This window comes from Syngnathoides biaculeatus, chromosome 5, assembly GCF_019802595.1.
Source record: "Syngnathoides biaculeatus isolate LvHL_M chromosome 5, ASM1980259v1, whole genome shotgun sequence".
NCBI classification, from domain to species: Eukaryota; Metazoa; Chordata; class Actinopteri; order Syngnathiformes; family Syngnathidae; genus Syngnathoides; species Syngnathoides biaculeatus.
Genome location: NC_084644.1, coordinates 8,630,147 through 8,657,431, shown reverse-complemented (window position 1 = coordinate 8,657,431; position 27,285 = coordinate 8,630,147). Strand labels below are relative to the sequence as shown.

The following is a 27,285-nucleotide window of genomic DNA, read 5'->3' as shown; positions in this document are numbered from 1 at the left end:
GAATCCCACGCAGGCACGGGGAGAACATGCCAACTCCACACAGGTGGGATTGAACCCGAGAGCTCAGAACTGTGAGGCCAACGCTTTCCAGCTGAGCCACCATGCCAACTATTGAAGCTATAATTTATGAACATTTAGGATGATTGATCGTGTCATGAAATTGAAGCGTATGCAATTTTTCAAGCAAGTTTGATTTATTTTAGTAATTAAAAAAAGCACTTTGAGTTGTATTTTTTTTTTTTGGATTGAAAGTGTTTACAGTAAAGTTTGATCCATTGACTGAGAATTCCTGCTGTTGTTGTTTCGGTTTTCGATTCTCGGCAAAAGCCAAGGATTTTCATATCGGTGCATCACGAGCAGACGCCCCCCCCCCCCCCACTCATAGACGCCGTCGTTATTCATGCGGCTACATTAACACAGCAATGTGGATTTTTGCGTAGTGTGAGTGTGGTGTGAGTCATCAATCACCTCGCTCGCTTTCCAGATGAATTCGCCATTATGTGTGTGTGTGTGTGATCTATCACGCCATTTCTGCAACATCTCAGTGCACACGTCTCCACCCCCCCCCCCTCCAAAAAAAGGAAATTCCCTCTTGACAAACAAAACACTGCCCCCCAGTAAACATTAGTGACATTCCGAGAGGTTTCGTGTGCTCTCACCAGACGGCAGCGGCTCCAGGGCCCCCAGTCGTTGAGGACGCAGTCTTCGGGGCAGGGCAGCCGGCTCTCGCGGGCCCCCAGGGGCATCTCCTCGGGGTCGCACAGGTAGTCCTCCACAGCCTCCGACGGCCCGTCGATGGTGTTGAGCATACACCTGTTCACCGGCAGAGCGCCATTAGTGGACTATCCGGATAGTTAGGTTGACGTTCCGGTTGTTGGTTGGTTGTTGGTCATAGCCTGTGAAGTCATCTCATTGTTTTGATTCTCAATACATGAATTATGTTTGAAGAAAATCATGAAAATCTGCAAAGATAACAATTTAGTCCTAAAAAACAAATGTCTGGATTTCTGTGTTGCAGATGTTTGAGGGGTGCCTACAATCAAGTCCAAGTGTGTACTTGGGCTCGGAAAACTTTTCATTTCTGGGTCACGTTTGGTTGGTTAGTTAGGTAGCTAGCTGGAGGCTCTTGACGGCAGATATCAACTAATAAATTGAAGTTATTGTTTCAAGGCTGTCCGGTGAACACAAAAGGACTAAAATACATAGACCAAAATATTCGTTGTTATTTAAAGGTCCACTGTCATGAAATGGATTATTTTTAGTATGTTATTAATGAAAAAAAAATGGCAGCTGGTATGAACCTAGCTGTTTTTTCAACACAAAATATGATTTTGACATATTTGGCCTTTTGTAACTCCCGCAGGGGATTTGTTTTGGAGAATAAGCAGCAAAAGACGTACAGGACAGAGGCGCCCCCTAGTGGACTCTTCTGTTTATACTAGTTTTACCTGCCGTAAGGTAGCTTGTTGTTCCTCCGTGTTAGCCAAAATGCCGGCTCGTTGTATTTCTGGATACTGCTCGAACACTCGGCAGGATGGATTCGCTTTTTAGAATTTTTTCAAAAGATCCGGTTCGTCGTGAAAAATGGATTGCACGGGTGCAAAGGATGAGAATTTTGTGGGTTTGTGGGTGTGTATACAGCTCTGAAAAAAAACAATAGTTGTGGAGGGGGGGGGGGCATAATTTGTAAGTAGGGGTGCTAAATGTGCTGATGTGCGCATCGGAAGGCTTCCGTGCAGCAGGCGCTGAAGGACGGCCTCCGCAGGACTTGTGGATCGCCACTGGCCTTGTCGACACTGGCTCATTTCCGCTGCAGAAGGTGGTTTGGCCGTGATCAGCATATCATTTAAATATGGCTCAAAACGATAGGGTAATATTGCCCCGGTCACTCCACTCGGTTGTGAGATGTTCCCGTCTTAGAAAAGAGCTTCCGTGTCAGAAGGGGCGTGTTGGTCTCCCACAGTAGGGGCCACAGTGGATGTCGAATGACACTTTCGCAATTTTGCGCATGGATGACGCGTTCTCCGCTCATATTCATTTTTTTGTATAGACATTGAAGTGAACAATGTTATATGTATTTTTCATTACAATATCTATTTTAGAATGTTTATAGGGATGACACTTGGGCTTTAAGGTAAAAGCCAAATTTGGTTGGTGCGTAGACATTCACTACTGTAAATATGATTTCTCTTATTCTGTAAGAGATTCCTACCGGACTTTTCTGGTCTGGACGCCTTCTCCACAGTTCTCCTTCAAGTCCACGTTGCTGACCTTCCACACGCTCCACGGCTCGGCCACCCACACGTATTGATTACAGTCGCTCTGGCACGGCACAACTTCGTACACCTTGAGGACCACATCCACACCTTAATCAATCCCTTTTTTTTTAAATGACGCTGTCATGGAGACGTATTAAAAATATTGTGGCAGCAGAGAAAGAAGTGGGAGCTGTTACCTGAGCCTGCATCGGCCGCCATCGTCCAGGAGTCGGGAATAAAAGGAGAAATGAGGATTAATAAGCACAGGACACACACATACAGGCCTTTAACAATAACATTAGCGTTGACATTAAGAGCATGAAAAGTGGACACTTTTTTGCAGTCGCGACTCAGCAAAAAATAAAAATAAAAAAAAATCTGCATGAGTTGCAATAACCGCAGCAAGCTTCCGCTGCTAACACATTAATAATCAACACCGCTCTCTGCACCACTGGCGTCATTACACTGTCATAAAAAGCACTCGGCTGCTCGTTGGGGTGAGCCGTGTATTTCGTGGAAGGCTTTTTATTTTTGGAATCATTTTGGGGGAGGAGGGGGGGACCCACAATGTTATTGAAATACAGCGTGTATCTCGTGGGAAAATGGAGGCTAAATACAGTGCAGCCAAAACCAAAGGCGGCTAGAGTAGCCATATACTGTACTCAAGTACCGGTAAAAATACTGCTACTTTGGAATAATATGAATCAAGTAAGACTAATACATAGTCAATCTAATATTTACTTGGGAGTAAGAAAGTACTGAAAGAAAAAAAATAAACTATCAAAGTAAAGAGTGAAAAAAATCATCATGAATGTCAAATAAAATGAAAATAAAAAATGTTTAGCTGGGGCAACACGGCGGCCTCACAGTTCTGAGTTCCCGGGTTCAATCCTGGACCCGCCTGTGTGGAGTTTGCATGTTCTCCCCGTGCCTGCATGTGTTTTCTCCGGGCACTCCGGTTTCCTCCCGCATCCCAAAATCAAGCAATTTAATTGGACTCTAAATTGCCCCAAGGTGTGATTGTTGTCTGTCTCCATGTGCCCTCTGATTGGCTGGCAACCAGTTCAGGATGTACCCCGCCTCCTGCCCGTTGACAGCTGGGACAGGCTCCAGCACTCCCTGCGACCCCCGTGAGGATAAGCGGCAAAGAAAATGGATGGATGGATGTTTGGGTGTCCACCATTTCAATTTTGAAGTGCCCAAAAACCAACAACACGTTCATCGGGCCCTTCAGGAACATGATCAAGAAACAAATGACTGACTGAAGAAGCAGTTTGCTGTTTATTTATTAATAGTGCGAGTGCGCAAGCGAGAAAAATATTAAGATGAGAGCATGGCACGCGTCCCCAAAGAAGCATATTTTCCAGTGATTTATGTTGCCCAATATTGCCAGATGCACCGTAAAACAAAAAATAGAAACATCTGCAAGCTATTTACAAAGTATTTTTTCAAGTTAGAAGTGTTTTTCCGTTTTTGAACGAAAATTGGTACTCAAACGCCCAGAACAAAACCCAGAAATGACATATTGCGTGCGGCCAGACCAGCTGACCCACGACAACTTTGTTGTGAATTCCCACCCCGCCGAAAAAAACCCAGCCTACCGTACTCTAGCATAGTAGCAAAAAAAAGTAGTAGTAGCAAGTAGTAGTAGTAGTAGTAGTTGTAATAATAGAACAATAATATAGTAATAATAATAATAATTATTATTATGATTAATTATGATATAATTATTAGAATAATAATACATTTAATAATAATTTAATAATAGCAATAATAATAGTATAATAATAATAATTGTAGCAAAGCATACATTTTAAGCAAAAAATAACTATTTCTTAAATTATTTTATCATATAAAGTATTTAAACTATACATATATTTCTACTATGCAGTTTATTATCAGGAAAAGCTTAAAAAATGCTTTAAAAAAGACTAATTCTTTAGGCTCGGAACGCATTATTTATTTTTCCATTCATTGTAATGGGAAACATCGATTCGGTTTTCGAACAAATCACTTCTCGAACCATTTTCCGGAACGGATTGTGGTCGAGAACGGAGGCATCGCTGTATATTGGAACGTTTCATGCACAATTTCAAAATCCACAATACAGTGACACGGGGAAAAGTCAACCATGGCTGTACTAGTACGGGTCTGCCCGCCCTCTTGAAGCGGGTTTCGCACCTGGTTGACGTGGTCCAGCTTGGGACAGGGTCTTCCCCCGTTGTAAGGTTTCTCCCTCAGCCACTTGGAGCGCACTTTGACGCCGCTGCCGCACGATTTACTGCAGCGTGACCAGTTGGACCACTCGCTCAGCTTGCAGTCGGAAGGACAGGGAATGATGCACGCCTCCTCGATATAACCTGCAGGGACCAAAACCTAAAATCATTACTCCTGATTTTTTGGTTTTTTTGGGGTCTGGACCGGTCCAGACTGCACAGAGCACAGCAAATCATAAGTGGAATTTGGACCTTTGCTGAGATTTCCTCTAAAAAAAACTCATCAGGGGTTTGATTGGAGCCAAAACAAGAGGATGCACCCAGGGAGGGGGACGGGTGGACTGGGGGGGGGGGGGGGGCTTCGCAGGCAGGTGGTGGTGGTTTTCTGGAGCATCTTGTTTTCATTTCCACGCCTATGCTGTCTCTTTCCCACAACCCCGGAAGAGCGCGCGCTGGCGGAGGAAAAGGCACGGCCCGTCATAAATCATGAATCTCATCTGCATAGCGTACGTACACTCTCCAGGGCCACGACCGCCTGCCGGGGGCATTAAATCTCCCGCGTCACCGTGACTCATCTCGACTCAAGGACACAGAAGACGTCTCGTGCCAGAGGGCGATAAGAGCGTAAGTCACCTTATATTGCCGTATCAGATAAGAAATTGTGATATGCATCTATATTTTAGAAAATGGTCCAATGGGAGGAAACTCAATGAAATGCAAAAAGTCTTCACTAAAGCAATTACGGACTTTACGACAAATAGTTAAATAGATCATTAGAGACCCTGTAAAGTGAATTCAGACATTTGTTTCTATATCATCTATATCTATTTTTTTTTTTTTGGGGTGTGGCTAAAAAAGGACGACTGTAATTCCTGGTCTGTAAGCCGCGACTTTTTTCACAGCCTTTCAACCCTGCAGTTTATACGGTGATACGGCTAATTTGTGCATTTTTTCCTAAAGGTCAGAGTGAGACCGGCGGAATATATGTGTCGAGGATGTGACTTTTACCGGTATGTTTTTTTTTTTTTTAACCGCCCCCGTTAGCGCTGCGCTAGCCTGTTGCTGCTATGTTATTGCCGGTGATTTTTACCAGTATGTTTTTTTTTTTTAACTAGCCCTGTTACCACTACGCTAGCATTAGCGCCAGGCTAGCGCATTGTTGCTGTGTTACTGCCGCATCTCAGTGATTTAGGTATGTTTTTTTCTAACCGGCCCTGTTAGTGCTGTCCTCCCGTGTTCCTACTGTTTGTTTTTTTACCGGTATGTTCTTTTTTTGTTGTTGTTTTTTTAACAGCCCAGGTTGTGCTACCATGTTGTTGCTATCTTAAGCTAAGCTAAGGTATTAAAACTTTGAAAACTCTTTCTGTGTACCGTCTTTCTTTGTAAATATCTCGTGTTTCAATGTGGGTGCTTGCGGCTTTTACACAAGTGCAATTTATGTATGTACCAAATAGTATTTCCTTTACAAATCCGGTGCACTCTGTAGGTCGGAAATTACGGTAGTTGCCCTTCCACCTTCTGACAAGAACTTGTGTGCTTACTTTAATTAGCTGCTATGAGGCAGAGCTGTGACGATCAAGTATACGTACAGTACCAACACCCAGAAAGTTTTCCCTTTGGTTTGTCCACGGCGTGGCTGCTTTAGAGTGCCTCGTTACCTTGTTAGCTATACGTGCCCCAACGACAAAGTCAAAAAGGCACAAAGCACTTTTTTTTGTGAACCTGAATTTTTCACCTGGTGTTGTGACATTAGAGTGCCTCGTTGTTGGCTCTGAGTCCACGGACGTCACAAGACTTTAAAATGAAAAAAACTACATGGCAGCCTAGTCACTTCACCATTTGTGTTGTTTTTCTTTTTGTATTGCATCATTCGTGCTTCACATAACTTGGAAAAACAGATGACGGTGATGTGTCGGTAATGCTCTAATTCAGTGATTCCCAAACAGTGTGCCGGGGTACATTAGTGTGCCGTGAGTGCTCTTCGGTTGTGGCGTGGGAAGTTATCCAATTTTATGTAATTGCTAAAAAAAGCATTTATTTTCAAGAAATAAAGTATCTTTATTCATCTATTTATGCCAGTGAGGCACAATGACAGACAGAACAAAAAAAATTCTCTTCTATTAGATGGCAGGAAGAACATACAGTAATTAAACGATCCATTTTTTTTTACATTTACTTTTGTTGGTGTGCCGCGGGATTTTTCAGTTGTAAAATATGTGCGTTGGCTCGATAAAGGTTTGAAATCACTGCTCTAATTAACGACAGCGTAATAAATGACAAATTCTTTTTCAAATCAAATTAGTGACGGATTGTGATTTTGTGTTAGTGTGTTGTGTTGATGTAGGTGTGTCACAGTATATGACAGGAATGCAAGGTATGATAACTTCATGTGATGTTTGGTAACTCAACAAGCAATATGCTGTTTTATTGTTTTTATTTCCAGCAAAATAGTGGTTTTGGAGATGCGAGCGTTACTACAGTGATTCCAACTACGTGCGCCGAATCCCTTGTGTTTGCAAAATGCTAATTTGGATGTTCTGAGAGTAAAATCAGAGGAATGACGGTTTGTGTTTTCAGGTGAAGTCGGTGAACCGACACTAGCGTAGGGTTGTGAGGGAGACTCTCCATTCTGCTGCCACGTCAACGCATTGATTTTTACTAATCGAAGGCGGAACAACAACACATTGTACTCCTCAAGGTCTGAAAAACAACAGTGTGCGTGTGTGTGTGTGTGTTTGTGTGCTGACTTGGCAGCCGCTGCACATTTCGCTTTTCTATGAGAACACCAAAGAAGTCTCGACAATCTCAATGTTTTTCCCGTAAGAACAGACGTCTCAGTCTTCCACAAACTGAACGCATTTTCTTAAATATCGGCAAAGACAATGGAGTCCTCAGGTAATTGAATTTCTTAAACATCAGACAAATTCATGAACTTCGTATCTTGACTGTGTTTTTTCTACTATTAAAGATAAATTTGAGTATAAACAAGAATGAAGAAAGAATGGCTCAGCTGGAAAGCTCACAGTTCTACGTTCCCTGGTTCGAACACAGACCTGCCTGTGCGGCGCTAGCATATTCTCCCCGTGCCTGCGTGAGTTTTCTCCGGGGACTCCAGTTTCCTCCCACATCACAAAAACACCCAACATTAATTGGACACTCTAAATTGTCCCTAGGTGTGATTGTGAGTGCGGCTGTTTGTCTCGATGTGCCCTGTGATTGGCTGGCAACCAGTTCAGGGTGTACCCCGCCTCCTGCCCTTTGACAGCTGGGATAGGCTCCAGCACTCCCCGTGACCCTTGTGAGGATAAGCAAATGGATGGACGGATGGAACAATGAAATCTTTGGCCTCAAATATGTTTTCGTAAACATTAAAGACAAATTAGTCCTAAAAATGTTAACACTAAACTTCACACAAACTAGTCCTCAACAAGCAACAATGCATGTTTTTCATAAAAATCAAACACAACTTGGTTTGTTTTTTTAAATCAACTGAAATTATTTCTTTCCTCACTGTCATATAATGCAGTCACTCACATTTGAAAAATGTACAGGTGTGGTCAGTCATGCCCGCAAATATAAATTTGCCGGTGTGTGTTCTATTTGTAATTATGAGTGTACCCCTTTAAGACCGGAGGGGGGCGGTGTCAGCTCAGCTAGGAAGTAGCAGTAGGCTGAGCAGCAGCTCGTTGTGACCGTGTGAAAAGAAGTCAGGCTGTGGTTCACTGCGCTGGATTCATTTGCTTGAGAGTGTGCGACAAGTGCGCAATTGCGCAATGGCGGAACTTAGAGGGAACGTTGGTCGAGACTACACAAAATAAGCAACGTCCATGTATTTCTATCTATTTATATCTATGTATTTCTACTCGTAACAAATTTTACGTGCGGGATTTTTCATGCTCGATTGCAGATTTGCAAGTGCGATACCGTGTGCCCAACAAATCAGTGACTGATCATGTTTTGTTTTTTTTTATAAATGATAACAAATCAGTCCTTAACTCGCTGATTGTGTGTAAACATTGAAGACAATTTAGAATTTTCAAGAAAGCTAACTTGAGGATTTCAAAACGAAAGCTAACAAAATTTCTTTCTCCAACGAATCAATTCATAGAGGCTTACATCAACCTTTTTGTCAACATCAAAGACAATTTTCAGGCCCAAAAAACCTGATGTGCACGCGTTTGTAAACATCACAGACAAATTTGAGCGCTCCGTTAACCGAATAAAGGAGTGATTTCCAACCTTTATCGACCCAAGGCACATATTTTACAATTGAAAAATCCCACGGCACACCAACAAAAGTAAACGTCACCAAAAATGGATCGTTTAATTACTGCATGCGCTTCCTGCCATCTAATAGAAGAGGATTTTTTTTTGTTCTGTCTGTCATTGTGGCTCACTGGCATAAACAGATGAATAAAGATACATTATTTCTTGGAATAAGTGTTTTTTTTTTTTAGCAATTACATAAAATTGGATAACTTCCCACGGCACACCTGAAGAGCGCTCACGGCACACTAATGTACTGTTTGGGAATCACTTTTAATAAAGTGTTTTCCTACACATTCCTTATGGTGTTGTTCTTTTCTCAGAGAGTTGTAAAAACGAGTACCTCAATGGCATGTTTGGCAATGCTTTCTTTTTCCATTGAGACTTCAGCGACAAAAACAAAGTCAACAACAACGCAGACGATGATTGGGAATTCGCCCACAGGCCTCGTGTCAACAAAGAGGAAAGGCCACGTCCAGCGAGAGCAACGTTGGCAACAATGAAGGACAAAGCGAGAGAAATTCAACAGATGGCATTTTCATGAACGTCAAAGACAAAAAATCCTCAACAGGATGTCAACGACACCTTAGTCTGCAAAAAAACGTTTTCTAAAATGACAAATTTCCCCTCAACGAATGGAACTTTCACACTTTATCAAACTTCTGTTATCCTTGATGAACACAATCTATGTTTTTCCCATGAAAACCAAACAACTTAGTCTTCTTTGAACTGAAAACTGTTTTCTTGAAAAAAAACAAAAAACAAAAAAAAAAAAAAAACAAAGACAGTTGATTCCACAATGACTTGAATGTAGATTTGCGTAAACACGGGAGACAATTTCATCTTCTATGGAGCTAGCAAATGTTTTTGTACAAGTGAAAGAAATTCAACACAAACATCACAGGCGGATGTTTGTTTTATGCACATCAAAGACACTCCAGGCTGCAACTAACGCACATTAGTCCTCATTAAAGTGAAAAAATAGAAAAACAAGTCATTGATGATCACTACTGAACGTATTCTTAAAAACATCAAAGGCAATTGCATCCTCAGTTGAACCTGCATTTTCGTTAATATTTTAAAAACTCTATGAACGGAATGTATGTTTTTATCGACATAAAGACAAATTTGACTTCAATAAACCTGATGTGTAATGCATCCATCCATTTTCTTAGCCACTTATCCTCACGAGGGTCTCTGGAGTGCTGGGGCCTATCCCAACTGTCAACGGGCAGGAGGACGGGTACACCTGGAACTGGTCGCCAGCCAATCGCAGGGCACATCGAGACAAACAGCCAGCACTCACAATCACACCTAGGGGCAATTTTAGAGTGTCCAATTAATGTTGCATGTTTTTGGGATGTGGGAGTGCCCGGAGAAAACCCACGCAGGCATGGGAAAAACATGCAAACTCCACACAGGCGGGGCCGGGATCAAACCCGAGTCCTGAGAACTGCGAGGCCAACGCTTTACCAGCTCCGCCTCCACCGTGCTAAATATCAAAGTCAAAACTAACATAATGATGTTTTTGTCAACATCTCTGACAGTGTTGACTTTTCCGACGGAATGGTAAAAATGAGTACCTCAATGGTTTCTTTTTTTTTTTTGTAATACCTTATTTTAAATTGAGGGCGAAACAAAAAAAAAAAAAAATATGATAACAGCCAGTCAGAGGATGATTGACATCCTGGCTGCAGGCATCGTGTTGAAGAAAAAAAGGTCACATACTAAAAAAAAAAAAACAACAAAAAAAAAAACAAATAAAGTGGAAGAAATTCAACAAATCCACCTCTTGAAAACGTCTTTGTTTTTGCCGCGTTCACCCGATTCCAGCGCCTGACACGTTCTTGTTTGGCGCCAATTTCCCAACCAGCCTCCGGAATTCTCCGCTTGAAGTTTTTTTTCCCTGATCCCAGATAAGAGCTGACAAGTCGGACGCGAAAAAGACGCGGCGGAAAAGGCGGGCTGCTAAATTGACAAACAAAAGCCGAGCGCCTCAGATAAGCTTTTCACCCACACTCGAGTTTTCGTGACCGTCGCAGCAATAAGATGCCGCCGAGGTCAAAGCATTAGGTACACTGCACGACGTAGATAAAACAAAACAAACGCGCGTTGTCCGACAAGGGGTCGCTTTCCACATCAGAGCAGATGAATGCGCGCTGACTAAAGTCACGAAATTCCACCTTCAGGGAATTTGTCGTTTGAAGGAAAATAACTCCATTTAAAAACACAGACTGATGCTTTTTGAACGCTCCAAAAAGCTGACGCGAAGCATTCTTTTAACATCAAGGGACGGAAAACAAGTTTTTCCGACAAACGCGAGATCTTTAACGCGTGGGCGCAGTAAGCGTGTCAGTGGTGCTGATTCAATTTTTGTGCAACAGAGTGCGTCGGTGGAAAAAAAAAGTGCCAGAGACAACAACGCCATCCCAGAAACACACAACAAATCGATTTATTACGTCGTCTGTGATGTCAAGAATTACCGTCAGATTTCGACGATATTTCGGATGTCTACATTGTCTGTGGGTATGATGTCTATGTTTAAATGCTAAATCTATGATCTCATTTCCATAACCTCAAAAGGTCATCCCTTATCATGTCTATGAAGTACAAAAATACATATTGTCTAAAATGTGTCTGTCTGTGGTATAGAGCTCGTGCACGTGACGTCACCATTTTCACGCCGCCATATTGCCTGTCAAAAAGAGCTGCTCAACAGTGTGGGGGACATTGAACCGGAGGAGAATATTTACAATACCCGAGACCTGTTGTTCTGTTGGTTGTCACAACAGACGAGACAGATATTCAAAGAGGTCATTCTGTAACATTTCAGCTGAAAAGACCAGAAAAGATCGATGGATTTCGGCAATTAAACATAATGGATGGTGCCCGACCAAATACACACGACTGTGTAGCGATCGCTTCACTTCACGTAGGAATTATTCTTCTCAATCTCAAATTCCCAAAAAGTATTCATAATGCCAAGTTGGCTCATTTGAGAACAATGGATATTTTAACAAAAAACAAAAAACCTCTGTCCCAGAGAGGTTTAGAGGTGTGTGTGTGTGTGTGTGGTTGCAATACGCTTCCGTGTACAATCAAAGTTAATGAATGCAGTTTGTGTAAAACCAGGGGACATTTATTTAAATATTGGTATTTGTATTGAATACTAGGTGAAAAGATCGATGGATTCCGGCAAAGGTTAACGTGTAGCCGAATACGTTTCCGCGTTCAGGAGCCGTCAACCCGTCATTATGTCGGATTTATTCCAACGAAGTATTTGTATGCGTCCAGACTTTTATACACTTTCTTCTGTGTAACTCTCGACGACTTACTCACCAGATCCATGTGTAGATCCAGTTGTCCAAGACAAGCGGAAGCAGGGTAATAGTCCAATTTCTTTTCGGCAAAAATACCGACTTCGGCATGAAATATGGGTCCTCTATGTCGAGTTTATCTAATTTTTCCACGTAACTTTGTTTATTATCACCTTCTATCAGACAAGACTCTGGGCGTCGTGCTATAAGATTTATTTTTGTGTCATTTTCAACCGACTTAGCATTGAACAATACTTTGTTAGACCGGCAATATGGCGAGGTAAACAAACGTCCCGTTATTTTATGACGTAGGTGCACGAGCTCGATATACATAATGTCCAGGACGGATGTCTATATGTATAATATATGTGTAATGTCTAGGATATCTTTGCTGTCTCTGGTATCTAAATATGTCTACAAATGTCACTGACATTGATCACGTAAAAAATGATATAAATCTTTTATATTGATATCTTTGATATCCTTGCGTAAGTGTGTCTAATTTTCATTTCTGTCAATGTCACTGATGTATTTGCCATCTCACCGTGACTGTTGCATCTCGCCGTCTCCACCAGGCGCCCGTCCTGGTCGTAGCAGACCATCGCCTGGTACCGGTAGCCCTGGCCGCACTCCTTGACGTCGCCCGTCACCTTCAGCCCCAGGGTGCTCTCGGGGCGGCCCCCCTCGGGCAAGATGCAGTCGGACCAGTTGCCCACCGGCTGAGCGTTGTACTTGTCGCAGGGGCAGTACTGCGTCTCGCTCAGAGGGTACATCTGCGTGTTCTTGCACTTGTCCTTCTTCTTGCTCCTCCCTAATATCAATTAATTCAGGTTTGTTGACCAAAGCTCTTGCATATTTTTATATATCTTTTATAGTTTTAAGACCATAACCTCCTTTACGGTGGTGGGAGGGGGGCTGAGCACTAGCAAATGGCCTGGTGACTGAAGACCTAGATGGTATGCCTAGAAACTCCTCCTCTCACCTCAACATAGTTCTTTGGTACCAAGTGGCACCGAAGCACTACTTGTATAGTAGACAGGGTCTTTGGCTCCATATGGTGCGATCTTATGGGGGTTCACAAACGCCCATAATAGGACGCCGAAGGAGCTTACCGATTAACGCCCTCTTCCGGGTGCGCACCCCCACGCAGTCCGCCGAGCAGGACGAGAACTTGGACCAGTTGGTGAGCTGGCAGTCGTCCTGGCAGGGCAGCTGGCAGCGCTGGGTGAGATTGGGCATGCTGCGGGCCAGATGAAGACACTCGGCCACGTCCACCTGCGTTCCGTCCAGCTGCCGACATGACACGGCTGGAACCCGCCGGAGGACAGGGCGGCCATGTTGTCAGGGAACAAATAGTTGGAAAGGTTTCAGTTCCACGACATACGTTTTCAGACAAACACTGCAAAACCAGATCTTTTTGGAAACACTCAAGACAATTCAGTCTTCAGCAAATCTAATGTACCATTTTACATACACAAAGACAATTGCGTCCTCAATAAATCTAGAATACATTTTTCGTGAACATCAGACGATTTAAGTCCTTAATGAACCAACAAAAGTGGTTTTACAAACATCAAGTCCAAGTTGAAGCAAATGTATGTTTTCAGAAACACTAAAACCAATTTGGCTTTCAACAAACACAGCATTTGCGTTTTTATGAACATTAAATACGTCTGTGATGACCCTAATGTACATGTTTCTAAAACTAAGAAAATGTGATACTCAATAAAACCATCAAAGGCTATTTTGAGTCTTAATTAGACCAAAATTAACTTTTTCATCAGCATCAAAAACAGAACCTGATGACCCTTGACTGTGGTTTTCATAAACATGAACGGCAGTTAAATTATTGAACGAACCAAACCTACTTGATTTAATTAACATCAAAGAGAATTTGCGGGTTTGAATGGACCTAACAGACCTGTTTTTGTAATCATCAAAGACTCTTCATGCACGTGTATAAACATCAAAGACAATCTAGTAAGCATAACAAAGATAATGTTCGTGCTTTCGTAACCATCAAAGACATTTTGCTTTGTTCCGCGTAACTAACCTTGTTTTGTCTTAAACAAACGAAAAAAAGAATATAGAGTTTAACGAATCTTATGTCTAGAAAGTTTTCTGAAACACCAACGATGACGATTCAGTTTTCAACCGACCTAACTTAGCGGACCTGTTTTCGCAAAGTCCAATTTATTCGCTAATGATCCTAACTGATCTGTTTTCCTGAACATCAAAGTGTTCAACAAACTCAATTAACCAAACGTACATTTTCTTCTCTCATTATTATTTCACTTTTTCGTAGCCTTGTTTAAACATAATTGGGTGCTTTTTTTCCCGGGTCTTTACAGAGTTTTGAAAACATTCAATCTGAATCAGCGGAGCTGCTCTGATATCAAGAGATAAAGAAAAAAAAAAAACATCGAAGCATGTTCCCAGCCTACGCAGCCATGGCGGGGGCGGCGAGGCCAGCAGCGTGGGCTGGAGGAGGACTTTGGAGTAGAAAGTTCTGGAAGGTGAGCAGGCGTATCGAATGCCACGGGGGGCCGCAGGGCTCGCGCTCGACTGGACGTCGGCTCACCCGAGAGAGCCTTTCGGACATCTTCTGCCTCTCGAAGCGGTCGCAGGGGGTAACTTAAAACTTAATGAAAATACAGCGCTTGTCATTCAAAAATGGCCTCCGGTGCTCGGATGCGTTCAGGAAAAAGCCGCGACTCGCGTTACGGGGATATTTCGTTGAGAGATCGATCTTTAAGCCCACCGGCTCCGCGCACGTCTTCTCGAGGTCAGCTTTTATCTGCTCGGCTCCGAAGGGTTTTTGTCTCCCGTCTGTTCAAGGTAAGAAGCGCTCCAGTCTGCGGGAAGGGACGCTCAAAAAACTCAAAAGATGTACGCACAGAATATTCTTTCAAGTGCTGGTTCACTTAACAGAGCGTGATTGAAACGCTCGCCGTGATGAAATCTTTATTGACCGTCCGGGTGATGTTTTGAGTCACATTTTTGCTCCCTTAACTGGCAGACACTTGAGAAAAAAAAAAAAAAAAAAAAAACACAAAATAAGAGGAATGGCTTCTGTCGTCAATGAAAACGAGGTGAAAAGATTTGTAAACAACAATTTACTAGCTTTGATACACTAAAAATATGTCGAAATCAAAGACTATTTACAATTTTCAACAGCAAACTGACTGTTCTTGTTTTTATAAACAGCGATGACAATTTCAAATCTTCAACAAATCTGAAATCAAAGACAATTTAGCGTCTTCACCACAACAGACGTATTATGCGTTTTCATAATATTTCCGAAAGACAATTTTGAGTCGTCACCAAACCATACTTATGATGTTTTCAATAACTTTACAGACACAATTTCAAGTATTCAACAAACCTTTTGTATAGGACGTGCTTTTGTCAAACATCAAAGACAATTATGACTTTTCAAGAAAAGAAACTTACCGTAGGTTTTTCGTGTACATCAGCGACAATTTTGAGCGACCGACAAAGAATGTTTTTTTTGTTTTTAATGGACCATTTTGAGCGTTAAATTAACCTTAGCGTACGCGTTATTACAGTCTTACACTAAACCACATTTGAGTTTTTCTAAAGAAGACAATTTTGACTCCTCACTGCAAAAGTAAGGACTTTATTTGTCGTAAAATATTTTAGAAGTATCAAAAACAATGCAGGTTTCTGCAAACCAAACTCAATGTACAGTACGTGCTTTTGTAAAACAAAGACAATTATGAATTTTCAATGAACGAAACTCTCTGTGCGTTTTTCGTGTACATCAGCGACAATTTTGAGCCACCGACAAAGAATGTTTTTTTTTAATGGACCATTTAGAGGGTTAAATTAACCTTAGCGAAAACTAACCTCATTTGAGTTTTTCTGAACAAGACAATTTTGACTCCTCACTGCAAAAATGAGGACTTTATTCGTCTTAAAATATTTTACAAGTATCAAAAACAATATAGGTTCTGTGACCCAAACTTTATGTACATTACGTGATTTTGTAACTACTGGCGACAATCTTGAGGTTCCAATTAACCTTTATCAACAATTTTTAAAGTCTCACGTGCATGCATGTTTTTGTAAAGATTGTCGCGACGTTCCAATTAACTCACCATAATTTGTATATGCACGTTTCTGTGAATATCAAAGACAGTTTGAAGTTGTGAATTAACTTGCGTTTTTATAGAAAAAAATAGATTTTTGCAACATGAAACGCAATTTATGATGATTTGGAATCTTCCATGAGGCTAATGTCTGAGATTTTGTAAGCTTAAAAGACACTTTTGATCCTTCAACATTGCTAATTGATACGTTTTTCATAGGTGCCACCCACTGTCACGTACATTTTAAGGGTTTTATGTACAGTATTGAAATGCAACGGGGAGAATTTTGAAGATAATATAATGACTTCTCGCGGTCTCCTGTAGGAGCAGGAACAAAATGAAATTGAACATTGGGTGTGACCTTTCAAATTGAGTTTTTATAAAAGGCCATCATCAGGCATTGTAAAGTAACGAGACGATTTTTAGCTCCTCACTTCGTGCGCTTCCCTCGCTCCCGCACATCAAGCACACACCTTCAATTACAAAAGCACGGCAGGGTGGGGGAAGGGGACGGAAACAACCAGAACTGAATAATCCAGACGATCCGGTGAGCCTCCAAAAGGGCATTTTTCCAAGATGGAATGTGAGGATTTGAGATTATGTTCTGTGTTTTTCCAGTGGCCTGGTCCAACCACTATTAAAACTGAGCTAAATATTTGTTCCGGGAAATTGTGTCCATGTATTCCCAACAACGTATTTTTTTTCATTTGGTAGCCTATCTTTGGCTCGATGTTTTTGTCCAATCAGAATCCAGCCTTTATGTGTTGCCTCGTTAAACTACCGTAATTTCCGGCCGACAAGCCATGACTTTTTTTCACACGCTTTCAACAATGCGGTTTATGCGGTGATGCGGTTAATTTGAGCATTTTTTTTTCTAATGACCGCAAGGCGGCACTCGAGCGGAGAAGGTAAGTGTGGAATATATGTGCCGAGGATGACTGTTAGCGCTGCGCTAGCTTTAGCGCTGTGCGAGCGTGTTGCTCCTGTGTTACTGGGGTGTCTCAGTGATAATTACCGGTAAGTTTTATTTTAACCAGCCTGTTAGCGTTAGCACTAGCGCGGTGCTTGCTTTAGTGCTAGCATTAGCTCCACACCAGCGCCGCATTAAACTCTTTCTGTGTACCGTCTTTCTTTGTAAATATCTCGTGTTTCAATGTGGGTTTCAATGTGGGCACTTGCGGCTTTTACACAGCTGCGCCGTATGTATGTACCAAATGGTATTTCCTTTACAAATGTACCCGGTGAGGCCTGTAGGCCGGGAATTACGGTAATCTGCCTCAAACCTTCCAATTAGTCATGCTAACCCATGTACAGTCACTTCGACCAGTTTTCCAACCAATAGACTTTGAACTGCTCCAGTCGATGTACTGTAATGTCACCCATTGCGTTGTTATTTTGCGTTGATGTATTTTATTGATAGATTGTACGAAAGTGGGCGGCACGGTGTTCAGTTGGTAAAGCGTTGGCTTCACAGTTCTGAGGACCCCGGTTCGATCCCAGCCCCAGCTGTATGGAGTTTGAATGTTCTCCCCGTGCCTGCCTGGGTTTCCTCCGGGCACTTCAGTTTCGTCCCATATCCCAAAAACATGTGACATTAATTTGACACTCTAAATTGCCCCTAGGTGTAATTGTGAGCGTGGCTGTTTGTCTCTAAGTCCCCTGCGATTGGCCGGCGACCAGTTCAGGGTGTACCCCGCCTCCTGCCCGTTGACAGCTGGGATAGGCTCCGGCACTCCCCGCGACCCTCGTGAGGATAGGCAGCAAAGAAAAGTGACATTATAGTGGTGGTACTCATTCACTGCCTGCCTCTCCCGACTACCGCGGATATTTGACGTCTAAATCCGTCAATGGCAGTAAATATGCAGCGGATGAAGTCAAGTAAGTTCCACCGCAGGCCCACACAGCAAACGCGCCGCCCACAACCGGTGTTACGGAGGAAGGACCTCGGCGTATGTACCCCGCGTTTGAAGTCCTGGCCCGCAGTTCTCCTGAGCGCCGGGTCGGTCCTTCCTGAGGAACCAAGGAACCAGCTGGCACTTTCTCCACTTGTGGGTCTTCCACCTGGAAAGGAATCGCAACACGAGTCAAGCACGGTCAACCCCTTGTGTATTTGCAGTCACCGGTGACAAATTCAAAGATTCGTGCTTATTTTTTTTTTTCCCTTATTCCATGGATGCTATTTTCAGTTATTTGCAGAAACTCACTAACAGTGAATGCCTGCAATTTTGCACACTATATATGCCAAAATATGCTGAGCTGCGCTGCACTCTCCTGAAAGTGCAGGCTTGTTAACAGAAAGAAGAAGAGGCAGAAAGGTCAAATATGACTTTTTTTTTTTTAACACTATATGGATCACGATCACACTACAACACCTTACTAAGACGTTACACACCTTACCTTGCCTACACGTCAGGATCGGGGCTTCCTAACTACATACCGCAGCGAACTTAACGGAAACGCGACGACGTTGTCGCTTGACTGCGAGGTCATCAAAGACAAGCGCTTTCCGTGTTTATCAGCGGTGGAAAAAACAAAACAAAACAAACAAACAAGCAGGCAAGCAGGCAAGCCTAATCAAAGGCGCTCGGTGCAGGAACGTAACTTAATTAGTCATCTCGACACACGTCCCTTTGCACGCGTCGCTTTTTATTACACCTGACAACACGCAGGCAAACGAGGTGCCGCGGCTCTATTAATAAACTGCCGCACACACTACAGATGTTTTCAGAGGTGCTAGGTGGCAAACATACTTGCATCTTTTTATGAACAGCTGAGAAAAATCACAAGACAAGTCAAGCTAAGATTACTTCAGTGAAACCCCGTTTTCTTGAAACCCTAACCCAGGCTCAAAACCCGAATTTGAACCCTCGACTTTTATTTATAAACACCAACACAATTTTAAAAATGATCATTTGAAACCCTTAATCTATCTTTAACCGCTAACTCGGGTTGAAGAAAAACCTCTTGAAAGTCAAATTTGAAACCTAGTCCTGAACGCCACATTTGAAACCACGCAGTGATACCTTAAAGGTCAAGTGTCATCCCTAGAAACATTCTAAAATAGATAGTGAAATGAAAAATACATATAACAAGATTAATTTTAATGTCTACACGAAAAAATGATGATGAGCGGGGAGCACGTCATCCGTGTGCAAAGTTGCGGAAGTCTCATTCAACATCCAAGTGGTCGCCATATTGGCTCCATCTCCTGCCCGTGACATCACCCGGACATTCACCATTGAAAACACGCTGAGGCCCCTACTGTGGGACACGCCCCTTCAGACACAGAAGCTCTTTTCAAACGTCTCACAATCGAGTCAAGTGTCCGGGGCAATATTACCCTCTCGTTTCAAGCCACATTCAGATGATATGCGGATCACTTATAACAACAGACTTCCCGACAGTATGACAGTATGTAGCGTACTCAGCCGCGAGCGATCACAATGCCGGGGCACGGGTGCGACGAGCCGATCGTGGCTGCAGGCGGGGTGGCACAGAGGTTGCTCATCGCGGCGCCGTGCTGGGGTGGTCAAAATCAATTAATCATCATCAAAAATACACGTCAAAATCATGTTTTGTAGTGAAAAAACCGCATGGGTCCATGTCGGCTGACGTTTTTTCATTAATAACATAGGAAAAATCATGCATTTCATGACAGTGGCCCTTTAAGTCCGTCTTAAAATCCTCATTTATAACGCTAACAATTTATTGAAACTCTTATTTGAAAGCCAAACCAGGGCTTTAGACCCTAATTTTAAACACTTACACGTTTGAAACCGTAACATAGGGTAGGTTACGTATAGCATGCAATAGGGTAGGTGGTGTTTACCTAAACCCGGGACACGTTTGTGGTGGCTGGCATTCTCTCTCCTCCTCGAGCACTTCGGGACAGTCCTGGCCTCCGTTGGAAGGCGCCTGGATGACCAGACGCTTTCTGGACTGTTTGGTCTTCACGGCGTTGCCACCTGAGGAGACAGTCTTTCAATTAGATGTACGGAGAAGGACGTCGAACTGACTAAACTCCAGCTGTCTGAACGCATACGTCTGAAGAATGGATTTAGGGTTCCAGATCTCACTTGACAACTACCAGTAAAAAAACAGTGTCGGCTGGGATGAATTTAGCTTGCCAAGCACATCATCAAGCACAAGATCCAACACAAAAGCATCAAAGATAATTCACAGTATTTTCCATAAAATCCATCCGTCCATCATCTACCGTTTATCCGATGTCGGGTTGCGGGAGGCAGTAGGGACGCCAGACTTCATTCTCCCTAGCCACCTCATCTAGCTCTTCTGGGGGGATCCCGAGGCATTCCCAGGCCAGCCTAGAGACGTAGTCTCTCCAGCGTGTCCTGGGTCTGTTCATGTTCTTTTGGTCATGACCCACAGTTCGTGACCATAGATGAGGGTAGGAACGTAGATCGACCGGTAAATCGAGAGCTTCACCTTTTCGACTCAGCTCCTTTTTAAACACCATGGACAATTACGACAGTCTGGAAGCTTACTTGACCCTAAAGTGAAGAATTTGGTCACAAAATTCAGTCCTCAAAGAATCCATTATATATTTTTCATTTTCATTGTTTGGAACCATTGAGGATAATTTTAGCCATGTGTTTTGGGAACATCAAAGACAATTGAATCTTGAATGAACTAGAGAGGCGGCACGGTGGTTCATCTGGAAAGTGTTGGCCTCACATTTCTGAGGACCAGAGTTCAATCCCAGCCCTCCCTGTGTGGAGTTTGCAAGTTCTCCCCGTGCCTGTGTAGGTTTTCTCTCGGCACTCCCGTTTCCTCCCACGTCCCAAAAAACGTGCAGCGATTGTGGAGACTCTAAATTGTCCCTTAGGTGGTATTGGTTGTTTGTTTCTCTGTCCCCTGCGATTGGCTGGCAACCAGTTCAGGATGTAACCTGCGCCTCTTGCCCGTTGGCAGCTGAGATAGGCTCCAGCACTCCCGTGACCCGTGTGAGGATAAGCAGCTAAAAAAATGGATGGATGGATGAACCAAAGGTCAACATCAAAACGATGGTAGTTTGTAAATATAAAGCTGGAAATATGGCTCCAGGACTCCTGCAACCCTTTTGAGGATATGCGGCTCAGAAACTAGATGGATGGATAAACACCATTTATGGTCTTTCATTAAACTAACACGTGATTTTGGACTGTAGGTGTACAAATTATAAACGTCAAAGAAAAGCAAAGAGGATAATATTTTACGTGACTATTGGAGTTCGGGATCCATTTAGGTGCACGTCACAAATTGGCAGGTGGGTCATTTATCGGCGCGCTCAAGCAAGACTAAGATGATGCGACGTCCAATTAAAATGCATAGTTATTGACGCCACGAGGTTGTCAATATGGACGATAATGAATGTTTGTGTGACCTCAACCTGAGTCTGTTTTTTTTTTTTTTTTTTTACTCGGGTAGCGCGTTAGTATCAACGGTCTTTACCGACACCCGGCAGGAAAAACAAGTTCGTCCAGAGGTCGTCAATCTGTCAAATTAATTACACGTGAGAAGGTACAGGAGCGCATAGTTGGCTAGCTAATGAGCCTGACGGTGCCTTCTCCCGATATTTCAAGTTAAAATGCCCTCATCATAAGGAAAAGATTTCCGTAAAACATCAAATATGTATCGTCTTCAACGTAAACATCACAGACACTATTTTTTAAATTTAACTTAAAGTAAACACCAAACAAGAGTCTCCAATGAACTTTATATAGATTTTCCGAAAACCTACAGTTCGGTCTTCAATTAACCTTATGTACAGTTTAGAAGTATCAGGTGCAATGGACCTTTTCAACCTGTCAATCACTCGTACAATAATAGCCAATCAGAGACGCGCCCATGCCGCCGTGTTGTCCCACAAGCAACGCTGGTTATCAGTAGTGTGCGCTTGGAAAAGTTCATGTTACAAAGAAAATGATCCTCAGATGGGTTTGGGGAACGTTCAATACCGGCGAAAGATTTCCTGCTAGGTTACGAGGGGCCCGGTTGATTTATTTTCCAAAGCCGAAAACACAGTTAACGAAGTGTCTACGATGTATTAAGGCCTTCTCCGTCCAAAAATCTTAATTCCATGTACATATCTTTGCGTGAAATAGTTGCGACCTCTCTGTAGAACTCTTTTGGACAAGTCTGATGCATTTGGCAAAAAAACATACCCCAATATTATCTGGAATACGCGATAGAGAATCCACTTCAAACATGTTCTGTTCAAGCTAGTGGGACACAGCTAAGGGGGCGGAGCTTAAGATCGCCATCGGAAAGGTCAATTTATGACAATACAAGGTGAAATTTCAATTGCAAAAAAACAAAAATTAAATGTGAGCTGAATGAATGGCTGAATCTACTGTGAATGTTTTCATGAAGCTCAAAGACAATTTTAAGTCTTGAATGAAACGCTTGTGTTTTCATAAACATCAACCCTCTGTATAATTTTTTTTTAAACCCTTGAAAGATAATTCAAGCGTCGTCAGTGAAACAAATTGAAGCATTTTTTTATGAACAATGACAATAGGGACCCTTTGTTTAACCTATTACGTTTGTTTCGGAAACCATCAAAGACAATGCAGTCTTCAATGAAAGCATTTTTGAATGAATGTTGTCTTAAAAGTACCTAAAACGAATGCAAAATGTCCTGGAATGGAATAAAACAAAGATTACAAAAAATTAATGTTTTTCAGCAGTTGGAATGAGTCATCATCGGCAAGGGAATCTATTTTTTTGTGTGTTTTGTTTGGTCTACCTGCGTCACAGGCAACGGGGCAGGACGTCCACTCGCTGAAAGGGGTCATGATGCAATCCTTCTTGCAGGGCAGCCGACATGGACGCACCGTGCTGGGCCGAGGACCGTCTGGACACCTGCGCACAGCCGCGGAACCGAAACCAACGTCAAAGACACGCGTCATCGCCTTGGGAAAACGTTCACATGCGCGCATCACATTCACGGAACACATGTTTGACAATATTCAAGACAATTTCGAGTATATTATGATTGTGTGTGTGTGTGTGTGTGTGTGTGTGGTGTGTGTGTGTGTGTGGGCAGGCACATCTGCAAAGACACGTTTGCCTCCAGGAGTCGTGTTTGTTTGCCGATCCGCCCGCCACATGACGACATATGGTGGCAAACGCGCGCAAAAACAACAACAGTAGACGCGAGGAAACCTTTTAGCGGGCAGATGGCTCAATGCCTGCTGGGTAAGGCCTCCTCCGAGGCGCTCACTTTTGTCAACAAACGAGGAAACCGGCAAACGGGCACCCTCGTTACATAATGGCGTGAGTGGATCAGATCATCATTGATTGGACTTTATCAATGGTGGTTAGCTTCGTTTTACAATGAAACAACGTGAAGCACGAGCCCTCCATTAACTTTAAAGCTCCACTGTCATGCCTATAAACATTCAAAAATAGATATTGTAATGAAAAAAAACTTATAACATTATTCACTACAATATCTACACGAAAAAATAAATACGAGCGGAGAGCGCGTCATCCATGCGCAAAGTTGCGGAAGTCTTATTCGACATCCAAGTGGTCGCCATATTGGGTGCATCTTCTGTCCGTGACGTCACACTGGGACATTCGCCGTTGAAAATACGCTGTGCCACCTACTGTGGGAGACGAACGCGCCCCTTCTGATACGGAAGCTCTTTTCGAAAAAGAGAACATCTCACGACAAGAGTAAAGTTACCGGGGCAATATCACCCTATCGTTTCGAGCCATATTTAGATGATATGTGGATCACGGCCAAACCGCATGGGGCCAAACCACCTCCCCGCACAATCCACCTCCGCGGCGCTGTCGACGAGCGACGACAATGGCGCGGCCAAACCGCCTCTCGGTGTGATCCACCTTCACTGCGGTGATAAAAACGTAGCCCGCGAGCGACGACGCCGCCGCGGCCAAACCGCCTCCCCGTCCGATCCACCTGCGTGGTGGTAATAAAAACAACACCGCCCCCAAGCGACGACGCCACAGCCAAACCACTTCCACACGGCGGTGACAAAAACAATGCCGCCCGTGAGCGATGACGACGCCGCGGCCAAACCGCCTTCCCGTCCAATCCACCTCCACGGCGGTGATAAAAACACCGCCACCCCGCCCGATCCACCGCACGTCGGTGTTAAAAACGCCGCCCGCGAGCGACGACGACGCCGCGGCCAAACCACCTCCCCATCCGATCCACCTCTGCAGCCATTTTTCACGACGAACCGGGTCTTTTGGAAAAGTATGAAATGCGAATCCATCCTCCCGAGTGTTCGAGCAATATCCAGCAATACAACAAGACGGCGTTTTGGCTAACACGAAGGAACAAAGAGCTACCTTCCAGCAGGTAAAACTAACAGAAACAAATTAGTCCGCTTGAGCGCACACCTGCCTCCAACGTCACTTCCAGCTTCTTGTCGAAAACAAATTCCTCGAGAGGATTTTCATGGCGGGAGTTTCAAAAAGCCACATATGTCAAAAACACGTTTTGTGGTGAAAAAATGGATGGCTCCATTCCGGCTGCCGTTTTTTTTTCATTAATGACGTGCTAAAAACGATGCATTTCATGACAGTGTACCTTTAATATTCGTGTTCTGGTAAACATCAAAGACAGCTCAGGGTCTTCTTTGTACCTTATGTGCTTTGGAAACATCAGAAGCTAATTGAACTTGCACATTCACACACCTCAAAGACAGTCTTCAGATTTGTTTTTGTGGACAAAGATCAGATTTTCGTATTTTCTAAAACAAAAACAATGCAGACCAACTGAACGCAACGTGTTTTGGTAAACATCAAAAACAAATTAGCTGTCGATGAACCGAAGGGAAATTTTAGAGCCTTCAATAAACCTAATGGATGTTTTATGTTTTATGAAGCTAAAAAAAAGGCCACATTTTCCAAAGAATCAAATGCATGTTCATCAAAGACACCCAAGAGCCAAAGACATAAAAGCCTTGTGTAGACTTTAAAGTCAATTGCACAGAATCCACCCACAGGAATAAAATTAACTCGTTGACAGCGGCACTAAATGAATGAATCGGGTATGGTGGGCAAAGTAACGGAAAATGTCACAGTGCCACAAACATGCCACATAATAAGTTATGACAAAGAACAACCCAATGAATAATTATAGAACCATAATTCCCGACCTATAGAGCGCACCTGGTTATAAACCTCACCCAGTACATTTGTAAAGGAAATACCATTTGGTACATTCGTAGGCCGTAGCTGTGTAAAAGCCGCAAGTGCCCACATTGAAACACGAGATATTTACAAAGAAAGACAGTACACAGAGTTCAACACTAGCGCTGCCATGCTAACTCTAATGCTAGCATTACTGCAGTAACCCTACTGCAAGCGCCTCACTAACGGTCGCGTCGCGCTAATAGGGCCGGTTGAAAAAATAACATACCAGTAAAAATCATTGAGACACGGCAGTAACACGGAAGTGCATCGCTAACAGGGCTGGACTGGTAAAAGTCACTTCCTCGGCACATATATTCCACCGGTCTCACTCTTACCGTTACAAAAAAAATGCACAAATTAGCCGCACCACCGCAGGGTTGAAAGCGTATGAAAAGATTCGCGGCTTGTAGGCCGGAAATTAAACTAAACTAAATTAAGTAGGAAATAAAGATGGACTTTATTTTTCCAAGAAAGGGCCATCATCAAGCTTCTACTTTTGTACTCCATATGCATAAATAAGTGATATTGTGCACATTTGTAATTTTCAATTACTATTTCCAAGAGGAAATACACCTCATTTAAGTTTAGATCCGTTTCAACATTTCAGTGTCTATACACAACATATGCACAAATACCATGAATTGGACACTCTAAATTGCCCCTCGGTATGATTGTGAGGGCGGCTGTTTGTCTCGATGTGCCCTGAGATTGGCTGGCAACCAGTTCAGGATGTACCACTGCTGAGATAGGCTCCAGCACTCCCCGCAACGCTTGTGAGGATAGGCGGCAAAGAAAATGGATGCACAAATATGTGATGTGCAAATTTTCATTTTCAAATATTTCACAGCTTAAAGAATGTAACGTGACACAAGTCATATTTTTAGATGGCATCAAAAATAAATACTTCAAATTGTCCAGGCGCGGCATGGTGACGCAGCTGGTAAAGCGTTGGCCTCACAGTTCTGAGGTCCCGGGTTCAATCCCGGACCTGCCTATGTGGAGTTTGCATGTTCTCCCCGTGCCTGTGTGGGTTTTCTCCGGGCACTCCGGTTTCCTCTCACATTCCAAAAACATGCAACATTAATTGGACACTCTAAATTGCCCCTAGGTGGGATTGTGAGTGCGACTGTTTGTCTCGATGTGCCCTGCGATTGGCTGGCAACCAGTTCAGGGTGTACCCTGCCTCCTGCCCCTTGACAGCTGGGATAGGCTCCAGCACTCCCGCGACCCTTTTGAGGATAAGCGGTGAAGAAAATGGATGGATGGATGCACAAATACGTGATGTGCAAATTTTCATTGTCAAATGTTTTACAGCTTAAAGAATGTGACACAAGTCACATTTTTGGATGGCATCCAAAATAAATATTTAAAATCGTCCAAATGTCCCCCTATCTGTGGATTTCTACGTCTTGCTAAATTAAAATTGAAACAAACCAAAACTGAATCAAACTGCAACCCAAGGTATCGAAATAAAATTGTGATGTTCTGACAAAAGTACTGCAACTTTTTTTTTTTCTCCAATCCCAGACTCAGGCATTCACTTATTTAGTCCTTGAAGCAAAAGCATCCATTTTTATTAGCATCCGGCTGCTGATTAAATTGCCTTTAAGTATCAATGCAACTTAATTACTGTCATTATCAAGAATGACAAAGTGCCAGCAGTTAATTGGGCTTCCCGGAAAGCTCACAATTTTTTTTTTTTTTTTTTTAATTCATCCGAGCGTGGCTGCAAAGGGAAGATATCGCACGGGAGAAGGTAACTCTGCCACCATCTTTGTTTGTTTTCATTTTTATGACTTCATTTAGCTCTGAAACTCATCCGTCTCCCACCCACACCGTGTCCTTCTTTGCTTTGTCCTCTCGGTGTTGCCCTCCAAGATCCGCATCGAGTCTTTTCAGTTTTTCCTTTTGTAGATGCAGCAGGTGGCACTCATTTTGCCGC

General features: G+C 43.1%; 1 protein-coding gene across 1 annotated transcript in view; it reads right to left on the bottom strand.

Moving 5' to 3' along the window:
* The window catches only part of thsd7ab (thrombospondin, type I, domain containing 7Ab), a 180,494-nt gene that overhangs the window by 26,909 nt on the left and 126,300 nt on the right, over positions 1–27,285 (bottom strand). Inside the window, exons 11-19 of the mRNA XM_061818909.1 lie at positions 22,918–23,033; positions 19,999–20,134; positions 18,127–18,230; positions 13,170–13,364; positions 12,602–12,868; positions 4,440–4,618; positions 2,456–2,461; positions 2,213–2,346; positions 660–813 (exon numbers count right to left, since the gene is read on the bottom strand). Coding sequence (XP_061674893.1) covers positions 660–813; positions 2,213–2,346; positions 2,456–2,461; positions 4,440–4,618; positions 12,602–12,868; positions 13,170–13,364; positions 18,127–18,230; positions 19,999–20,134; positions 22,918–23,033 — 1,291 coding nt within the window. The remainder of the gene's footprint in view (positions 1–659; positions 814–2,212; positions 2,347–2,455; positions 2,462–4,439; positions 4,619–12,601; positions 12,869–13,169; positions 13,365–18,126; positions 18,231–19,998; positions 20,135–22,917; positions 23,034–27,285) is intronic.